The 10,013-nt window shown below is 45.3% G+C and overlaps 1 protein-coding gene across 1 annotated transcript; it reads right to left on the bottom strand.

Moving 5' to 3' along the window:
- Nucleotides 1–1,027: 1,027 nt before the first annotated feature.
- Nucleotides 1,028–8,815, bottom strand: CHMP1B (charged multivesicular body protein 1B). Its single transcript, XM_063422732.1, has 8 exons — nt 8,677–8,815; nt 6,399–6,496; nt 5,543–5,689; nt 4,679–4,747; nt 4,418–4,525; nt 4,025–4,068; nt 3,651–3,723; nt 1,028–3,059 (listed from the first exon to the last, which is right to left on the bottom strand). The coding sequence occupies exons 1-8, from the start codon at nt 8,690–8,692 to the stop codon at nt 3,015–3,017; spliced, it is 600 nt and encodes a 199-aa protein (XP_063278802.1). The 5' UTR covers nt 8,693–8,815; the 3' UTR covers nt 1,028–3,014.
- Nucleotides 8,816–10,013: the final 1,198 nt, after the last annotated feature.

Below are 10,013 nucleotides of genomic sequence, written 5' to 3'. Positions count from 1 at the left end.
TCCACGTACAGAGACCTCTAGCAGCCACACAACCTGGACACACACTCAGAATGAGTTGTCTGTACAATTTTATTTACCACCTGCAGTTACATTTACAAACTGTCCCATACAAGTAAAGCAGTTTTCAAAGTGAACTCAACTAGAGCTACAAAAATTATTCTCTTCTCTATACACGGCACCAGCTTCAGAATTTATGTCTATACACAACTGTTGATTATGTTTAACAAAAATCACTATTTTTTGGCTCTAAGTATCCCCACAAAGGCAACTTGTTAAGTTTTATACCATTACAATCGTGGCAATCAAGTTCTTGTTCTTGTTTTGTTTCCCTCTCCCTTCCTCTGAAGGTTTGCATGGCTTTGTTTTGGAATTCTAATGAAGACAAAGCTACCACAAACCAGCAGTTTAAGTAACAGAGGATAAAAATGCTGAGCAAAACCATCCAGCAACATTTCAAACAATGTTTCACTTTAGATGTGCCTGCTCATCAACAGAAATATTGAAATTTTAGCTGGCAATAAGGTTCCAGAAAAGCACAAACAAGTGATTTAACATGAAATTAACTTTACAAACAGTCAACTTACACAGACAAAACAAGGTCGGAGTGAGGAGCCGGAGCTGCTCAGGGAAGAGAAATGTTTTGAGGAGCCTGAAGGGAGGAAGGATGAAACTCAAATATTGCTTTAAGAGTAACTTTCAGCTTGAAGCATTTCCAAATGTCATGAGAAAAATATATATATTTAAAATATAACTTCAACCTTCCTGGATGCAGCTCCCAGTCACGAGTGAAAGCATTTCCCCAGGAGAGGGCAGGAGTTCTGTTCACAGGAGCTCCCAGCCCCAAACCCCTGGAATGGCTGAAATACACAGCAACTCCTGGAGTGAAGTCAACAGGGCAAAAAATTCCCTGTCTCAAACACTTACTTCTTCCTAAGCCTCATTGCATCACAGTCCCCCAGACATAACCTTAGTTATGTTAGTCAAACCTTTGTATTTGTTAATTCCTTTCAAGAGACAGTACTGAAAATCTGTGCTGGTCCTGGAGTTCACCACCCCGGGATAAGATCAAAACTCCACAAAAATCAATAAAATCATGAAGCTTATTTAACCTTTCTGTTGCAGCAATCTCAGTCCCAGTCTATTTTTAAATCCCTCCAAGGCTCACAGCACGGCAACAGACTGGGAAAATCAAGCATGTCGGAGCTCAGAATTGCTGTCTGAACCTCAACTAATTCCAGAATGGCCCAAACCAGTCGAACATCAGCATCATTTTTAACACTAAAGAAGCCAGACACAGTAGCTGGAGCTGTCAACTATCAGACACTGAATCCCCAGTATTTCTGGACAGCTCCAAGTAAACTCTGGTGTGGAGCAATTTCACAGCAGGAAGCTTCCAGCACTCTCATGATATGAAGTAACTGAATATTAAAAAGCTGAAGGAGGTCCAGCAAGGCAAAGGCACACACACAGCCACCCCAGCTGGGTAACTGGGTTGCATAGATACACCATGATGTTGGTTACCATGTTCAGAAGCAGCCAGGGAGAAAATGCAGGAAAAAGCCCCTTTCTAGGATGTTTTACTAATCATTTGAAGGGATTGTAGCCAGACTACAGCTGTCAGTACATGGTTTTTAAACACCTTCCAACTTCTGTTTACAGGAGGAACATTCAAGGTGTTTTATTTATTTTCAATCCATTTCTTTCTAACAAGTGAAAAGACTCCATTTTTAAACTCATGGTTTTAGTTCAGCTGGCAGTGTCAGAGAGAATCTGTCAACATTTCAGGCTATTTTGTCTATCTTATTTTCCTGATTTTATTTTTGCAGTAACCTTGATTACTTCAGTACATAACCTCCTGCTCAACCCTCCCCATGAGTTGGATAACACAGACAAAACAATGTCTGAAACTGCTCTAAAAAGTTTCATTGTTTTTGCACATTTTCATTAAAAAAAATCCTGCTTGAGTAAAAAAGTGAGGGTTTTTTCTTTTCCTTAAACAATTCCGTAACACTGGAAAACACATGTGGCCCTGAGCACCAGGCAATTAAGAATCAATTCCAAACCTGGTGCTCCACACCTTCCCTCACCCCTACGACAACAAAACATAAAAATGAGCCCAAAAAAATTAGGAAGAGAATTTGAACGTCACTGTTTATCACAACACATCACAAGTGGTCTCAGCTACAAATTTCTACAACCTTTTCGTACTTTACAACTGCAACAAGAGTTTGAAGCTACTGAGAACAGCCAGACTCTCTTACTATGCAGAAATATAAAGGGATTGCTAAAATTAGCTACTCCCTACAACCAGAATATTACAAACAATGGGATTTTATCTGCAGAGAGCAACAGACCTGGCAAAGAGTCCAAAAATATATTTTATTCCTCCTGTGCTAAAGTGATGCCACCATACAAGTTATATCCCCAGTTATATGAAATCAGCTTTTGGTAACTTATTTTTGAACTAAACTGCTAATTTCAGCACATTTATCCCAACTTTTAAAGACTAAAAAAACTCAAAGTCCACTTATTTGTTTCAACGAGTGTATTTCCCAGGATGTCCATGCTGTCCATCCCTGCGTGTTCCAAGAGTTTGGCTCTGTAGGACAATGATCTACAACAATCATCTGAACTGATACATCAGTTTTTTAACCATAAACAGTTTTCATAATTTAAAAAAAGGTCATAATTTAAAATATATCTCACTGACACTCTGCTTTGCTTGGAACTAGACTGTACCACCATTAATAGCAGACTCAGAACATCAACCTGAACTTGTGAAAAAAGCTTGCAAAAAATAGATCAACTTCCAAATGTACAGAAAAGGACATTAGAGCTCATATTTTTGGGTCACTTAATGTATTTTAGAAAGAGTAGCAAGCTGGGAGTGAAGTACCCTATATTACAAATATTCAAACACCTAAGCCAGATTGTTTTACACCTCGAGTGTAGTGCAGGGTTAGTTCCAGACAGGGAATTTGGAAGCAGCTCCAAAGAACTGCAGCTCCATTCAGTTAGACTTGATCACGTAGGCGGGCCAGTCTCTGTGACAGCTCATCCTGCACAGTTGTAAAATAAAAAGAGAAAACCAACCATCAGGAACAGGAAAAGCAACTTTTGCCATCTGATGTCCAGCTGATGAGAAATTCTCTCACGGCTTAAAAAGATTTGCTGAAGACCTCAAGCGTGGCTGTGAGGGAGGAGTTTCAAAACACAGAACTAAGCAGAGAAAGGGTTACAGTTTTGCAGGATTTATCAAAGAACATGGAATATTTGATAGGACAAGGGGCCTGAAATCCTTCCCTGTGAGGGTGGGGAGGCCCTGGCACAGGTTCCCAGAGGACATTCCCAGATGTGCCTGCCCCATCCCTGGGAAGGTCCAAGGCCAGGTTGGATAGAGCTTGGAGGAACCTGGGCTAGTGGAAGGTGTCCCGGCCCATGGCACTGGATGAGTTTTAAGGTCTCTTCCCCTTAACATTCAACAAATTGTTGAATTGTTAAAATTACTTTGACTTTTAACCACACAGTTTTCTTGGGACAGCTGAAAACAGAATTGAGCCATTTAGTGTTTTGTTTTGACTGAGTGAAGAATTAATCCTCACATTCCATTTCTCCAGAAAACACTGACCTCACTGAAATCCAACATTTACCTGTTCTGCCGAGGCCACGCTTGTACCAACAGAACCGGTCTGTCCTTGAGGTAGTTCCATGTTCAGATCAAGGCTAATAGGAGAAAACAAAGCAAACACAAAGTCAGGCACAGGTGGACAAAGGGGGAAGCACAATAATTGACAGCAGAGGAATAATGAGACAGCACCCCCTGAACACTCCAGAGTTACACAAGCGGTGAGTAATTTTGACTCACTACCAGAACAAGTCAGGTATGTCCAGAGGTAAAAGGAAAATTATGTTTTTTCTCTGCTTCCAAGAGACAGACTTATAAAACAAGGGTATTTGATCTTAGATATAACCAGGAAGAGGTGTGAGAAACAAAATTTATTCAATAAACAGAAATTTCACCTACCCTGCTTCATCTGCCATTTCCTGCAGGAGCATGTCCACTTGGTTCTAAAGGAAAACAAAATGATTGATGTATTTGGAGCTTCTGACAATCTCTTGTTAAGATTTTCAGAGAACAGGATTTTTTTTAACAAAGCTGATTTAAAGGCAAATGCCTTTGGCAGAATAGTTTTGTGCTTAACCACTAGAAGGTATGAACTCAAAAATAAGGAGCAGAGGTGCTCAGCAGTTAAAATTATAACAACTGAACTCTGGCTTGTAAATAATGCTTCTACAGAATTCAACTTATCTGTAAAAAAACCCCAAACATATACCTGAGTGTTTCAAGTGCTGTTAATGAACAATTTGGACACATAATTTCAGATCACCTTGCTAAAATATATTCTATTATTCTTACTTGTGGTGTTGTTAATGTCGTAGTGTTGCTCATTGTGTCTTCCATCTGCTGTGTCTGAACATCCAGTGTCTCAAACTGATGCTCAAATTTGTCCATTAGTGCAGATATCTATGAAAAATATGAATCAAATCACTTATCTTCAGATAACAGAAATAATATATCTCAACTGGAAAACTCCTGACTGAATTTCCCTTTCTAAAACTTATGCCTGTTGTCCCTTCTGCTTTTGATGTCAGGTCCAAGAAAATTAAGTCTATTTACCTTTTCCAAGTTCATGCTCTTCAAAGTGGCATCCATTGACTTCACGACCCCTGCCATCGACTTTGTAACCTAAAACAAGGGGAAGGAAATTATTACAAGGAAAAAATGAGCAGTTTAGGAACAAACCTTCCCTGTGAGGGTAGGCAGGCCCTGGCACAGGTTCCCAGAGAAGCTGCGGCAGCCCCTGGATCTCTGGAAGTGTCCCAGGCCAGGCTGGATGGGGCTTGGAGCAAGCTGGGATAATGGAAGGTGTCCCTGTCCATGGCAGGGGGTGATAGTGGCTGGGCTTTAAGGTCCCTTCCAACCCAAATTATTCTGGGATACTGTTATTTCTTACCCAGCTCTCTTATCTCTGTCCACAGACCTTTGACAGTATCAAATAGGAGGGAACATCATATTGCCATCTGCATTATCATATTTTAATTAGCTCCTACCATTCCCAGCTCTAGAAATTAATTCAGCCATTTGAAATACACATTTTGAGGCAAAATTCACTAAAAATGAGCTTTATATGGCATTCATTTCTATAGACTTGAGACCTGTGACTGTTAAGGGATACATTTGGTCCACAGGTCACAATAAATTTTCAAGGTGAAGACCAGTAAATCAGTTTATCTTAAACAATTATTTGAGCTAAAAAAGATCTCTGGAATCACAACTCCTACCTCATTACTTTATTTTGAAGGGGAGAAGTATCTTTGTGAAATAAGCCAAAGAGCAGCTGCCAGAGAAGTTCCAGCACCCAATTCTTGGCTGCCTCAAAAGCAAAAGTGGAAGTTCCCAGCTTGTTCCAGCCAGGGTGAAACCACTCCAGAGAAGACGAGAGGTCTCCTGCTTGCCCCTGGAGGACGGGGAGGGCCTCACCTTGCCCATGGTGACGGCAGTCTGGACTCTGGCTGCCACGGCGTCCACGCGGGCGCTCATGCGCAGGAAGTTGATGGCCTGGTTCTTCTGGCGGATGGCGTTCTCCGCGTGGATCCGCGCCACTTCCATGTTCCCCTTCTGAATGGCCTTGGCAAAGAGGGAGAGACAAAAGGAAAGGCTTTTTACCCTTGCCCACTCTTGTACATAGGATTTCTGTGCAGTCTGTTTTGGCTTTGAAAGCATTAATTAGTCACTACATCTTCTTCTATTAAAAAAGAAAACAAATCCCTCCCTCCTCCCACTGAAGAGGGGGACATTTCCAAGATGAGAACTCGTAACTTCTTTCTAAGGAAGGCGTTGGAAAGAATACACTTCAAATGGGCAGTTTTGCAGAGCTACAGATACATAATTTCTGTTCCTGAAAACATTTTCAGTCTCAAGACAAAAACATAGGCACAGGTGGTACGGCCATATCTCATGGGCAATGATACACCAAATCAACTCAGCCTCTCTCTTCGCTACTTCAAGGACTCAAAAGCTGTTTTGAAGTTCCTCTCCACAAGCCCTTTTAATACAAGCTCATGAACATGAAGTGATTTTAACTCCGAGAACAACAGTCTCTACCAAAGCACATACAACAGTCCTCTAGGGCAGCAAATGCCAGAAGCTGTCCATGAGGATGCACAAGGATCCTTATGTTTATTAATAAGCACAGGAAGATTTATAGTCACATTTTTTAAATCACAAACACTGACCACATGATTACTAGCATGTGCACCAGGGAAATGACAAAATACTAAATGTCTTCCTGCTCTAACAGGCAAGCAACAGATCTAAAAACTTGGTTTAGACTTACCTTCTTAATTTTAGCTTTCTCAGCCTTTTCTTCTTTGTCGCATTTTTTGGAGTTCCTGTTGAGCTCCTTTGCAGCAAACTTCAAATTAAAGAGGTGTTCTGCAGTGCAAGTTAAGGAACCAAACCTGTTTCAGAGTGATAAATCCAACCACCAAACACACCCCAACTGGAACTGAGAGTGGTTCTCTGCCAGTTACTTTCATTCCCACACCCAAAGCCTGCGACTCTCAGGGAAATGATGTAGTTTCCTGACTTGCCTGGAACATCCCATCCAAAAAAAAAGCCCAAAGTCACTGAGCAACACTACAAATGAACAGTGTAACAGCAGGCCACGGCCAGCTACAACACAGCAGGACCTTGGATTTAAACTGCTCATCCAGCTCCTTCCCAACCCTGGGTCATGTGAGTGATCCCCGGCCCCCTGATGGCTCCATCATCTGACTTTTGGCAGAGAGTACTTCAGTCAGGAAGAGAAACTTTAAGAACAGAAGTTCAACTGCTTAAACTGAAAGCTCCAAGAAAGCAGTAAGACAAGCCTTCAGAGTTATTTGGAATGAGTGCACTAAACTATTACTGACAGAGACTAGTGTGTGTGCTGTAAAAATAACAATTCCTTGTAAAAATAAACATTCTCTTAAAATACTGTTGATGAAAGCTTCCACATAATATCAGCCTTCCTCAAACAATATATAAGTAAAAAGCTTTGTAAGTTTCTTTCCTGCCACCTGTCATATCCCAAGAGGAAGATGCGGCAGGTACTATGATGATTAACAATTAAGTGGAAGCACAAAGCTAAACATTACAAGTAGTTGAGGTTTCTTCAATATTCCAAGCACATGAATTATTCCATAGCTGTTTTCTGCTTTAAAGTCCAGCCATTCCTCTTACTTTTACAGCAACCTGGAGACATTAGGAATGTCCTTGTTATCTTGTAAACATCACAGGCAGGCTACAAACAGGTAAAACGTGTGAGGCATTTGGCATTTAGAATATCTATTAATGCAGTACCAGTACCAAAGCAGTTTATTTTGAAAAAACTTCCTCAGTTACTCAGCTGGGGAATTTACCTGACATTAAACCAGCTCATCCATCCCTGAGGAGCACATTCCTGCTCCTCCCTTCAAGTGTCTTTCTCAACACTCAAGAACAAACCTCAGTTTGCCACAACCCGAGTGGAACTCAACTTCCATCTCAGTCTGTGAGTCACAGTCAGCTGCTTCAGCAAACCTGTCAGTCCCTACCAGGACAACTGGCAATGCCAGCACTGCCTGCACATTCCAGCCACACTGAGAGTGCCGGAATCCCACCGAGACCTCTAGAATCTGTATATTTTCTGCCTCTGTGCATTAAGATGTTTTTATACAGCATGACACTTTCCATCAGCCCACGCAGGGCTGTGTGTAAGTTCGTTCCAAGAGCAGGAAGCACAGCTGACGTGGTGGCTGTTTAGGGGATAGCCCTGCTGACATCATTCCAGTCTATACGCAGGTATGCTGTCCCTGCTGCACAATTTGCACTATTTTTAGTATTAATTGTGTTTTCTGCCTCAGGAACTGGGCTGTCCCTCCACCCACCCACAGCCCTGCCTCCTCACTCCCAACTAGGTCTGCCCGATCACACTTTGGGAAGAGACACCGAACCTCCCACTCACTTCCTTGTCCGTCCAGGGCGGTGAAACCACAGAATCACGGAATAACCGAGGTTAGAAGGGATCACCCAGTCCAACCCCCCTGCCCTGGCAGGGTCATCCGGAGCAGGTGACACAGGAACGTATCCAGGCGGGTCTGGGATATCTCCAGAGGCTCCACACCCCCCATGGCAGCTGTTCCCATGCTCTGCCCCCTCCATGGAACGAAGTTCTTCCTCGTATTGAGGTGGAATTCCTTTGTTTTTAGTTTATGGCCGTTGTTTCTCATCCTGGTGCTGAGCACCACTGAACAGAGCCCGACACCATCCTCTGACACCCCCTGGAGATATTGGTACCGAGTAAGAGATCCTCTCTCGGTTTTCCCGTCTTTAGAAGAAAATTCCGAGGCTAAGAGATCTCAGCCCCTGCCAGGGTCACACCCAGCCCCTCCCCTGTTCCTGCGCTGCCCCTCGGACCCCTTGACCACCGCCATGAGAGGGGAATGATTCGCCTCCTCGTTCCCCCGCGCCCCGGGGCTCCTCGGGGGCTCCTCCCGCCGGGGAGGCCTCGCTCGCCACCGCCACCGCCACCTTCCCCTCCCCGGCCCGGCCTCGGCGGCTCCCGGCCCGCCCGCGGTCCCGCCCGAGGATACTCTCCATGTTGGACATGCTGGCGGCCCTGGGGGGAGCAGCGCGGCTGCGGACCGGGCTGGGGCGGCGCTGGGCCCGGGGCGGCGGCGGCGGCGGCGGCGGCTCCGGCGGCTCCGGCGGCTCCGGGTTCCGGCCCCGTGACGAGCCGGGGCGGGGCCGCGCCTGCGGCTTTGGCTGGGACGGACCGGGAAGCTCATCCCGGCCCTCCCCCGCTGTGGGCAGGAGTACGTTCGTGGGTGCTCTAAATGCCGGCCAGCCTGGCTTTGGGCACTTCCAGGGGGAGCCACAGCTTCTCTTCGAAATCTATTCCAGGGCCTCACTGCCCTCACAGGGAAGATTTTCCTGCTCATATCCAAGCTAAATCACAGAATATCCTGAGTTGAAAGAGATCCGCAGAGATCATCAGTCCAGCTCCTGGCCCTGCACAGACATCCCAACAATCCCACCCTGTGCATCCTTGGGAGGGTTGTCCAAACGCTCCTGGAGCTCTGTCAGCCTCGAGGCCGTGCCCATTCCCTGGGGAGCCTGGGCGGTGCCTGAGCATCGTCTAGGGGAAGAACCTTTTCCTAAAATCCAGCCTGGCCCTGGCACATCTCCAGCCGTTCCCTGCGTCCTGTCCCTGTCGCCACAGAGGTCAGCGCCTGCCCCTCTGCCTTCCCTCCCGAGGGAGTTGTGGCTGCGGTGTTTCCCCTCAGTCTCCTCCAGCTGAACAGACCAGGTACCCTCAGCTGCTCCTCAAGGCACTTCACCATCCTCATGTCCCCTCCTTTGGACATCTGTCCTCTCCTTCAGTTTGAATCCATTCCCCAGTTGTACCGTCTCTCCAGTCCCTTGTAAATAAATAGTGTCTCTTCATCTTTCTCCTCAGCTCCTTCAGGTAATGGAAGGCCACAATTAATCACCCTAAAGCTTCTCCACAGTGGACACCCCCAGCTCTGCCAGTTTTTCTCCAGAGTAGAGCTGCCCCACGCCCTCTAATCATTTGTGGACTCCTCTGGACTGGCTCCAGCAGCTCCACATCCTTCTGGATCCCAGGGCTGGAGGGAGCTCTGCAGGGCAGAATCCCCCCCTTCCTGCTGCCCACACTGGGGATGAGCCCAGGACTTGGGGGGCTGTGGGCTGGGTCATGTCCAGCCTCTCATCCACCAGGATCTATATTTAAGGATATTTTCTGCTGAGACATCTCAGACGAAACCTGCCAGAGGAGTGATGCATCTGAGCTGGCAGTTCTTCCCAGGTGAAATGCCTGGAGTTGTGGATACGGTAATAACTCAAGAGTGCTTGTGGCAAATGAACTGCAAAGAGTGTGGCAGAAAACATTTGAGCAAAGCCAGTAACT

The sequence above is a fragment of the Prinia subflava genome, chromosome Z, assembly GCF_021018805.1.
Source record: "Prinia subflava isolate CZ2003 ecotype Zambia chromosome Z, Cam_Psub_1.2, whole genome shotgun sequence".
In the NCBI taxonomy this organism is placed as follows: Eukaryota; Metazoa; Chordata; class Aves; order Passeriformes; family Cisticolidae; genus Prinia; species Prinia subflava.
This window is presented reverse-complemented; position numbering and strand designations above follow the sequence as displayed.

Bases quoted from the DNA above. Each gene is read 5' to 3' on its own strand.
- CHMP1B (XM_063422732.1), bottom strand. The intron at 5,690-6,398 runs GTAAGTCTAAAC...CTCTTTGCCAAG, and splicing joins AGAAAGCTAAAATTAAGAAG to GCCATTCAGAAGGGGAACAT. The intron at 4,526-4,678 runs GTAAATAGACTT...TATTTTTCATAG, and splicing joins AGAGCATGAACTTGGAAAAG to ATATCTGCACTAATGGACAA.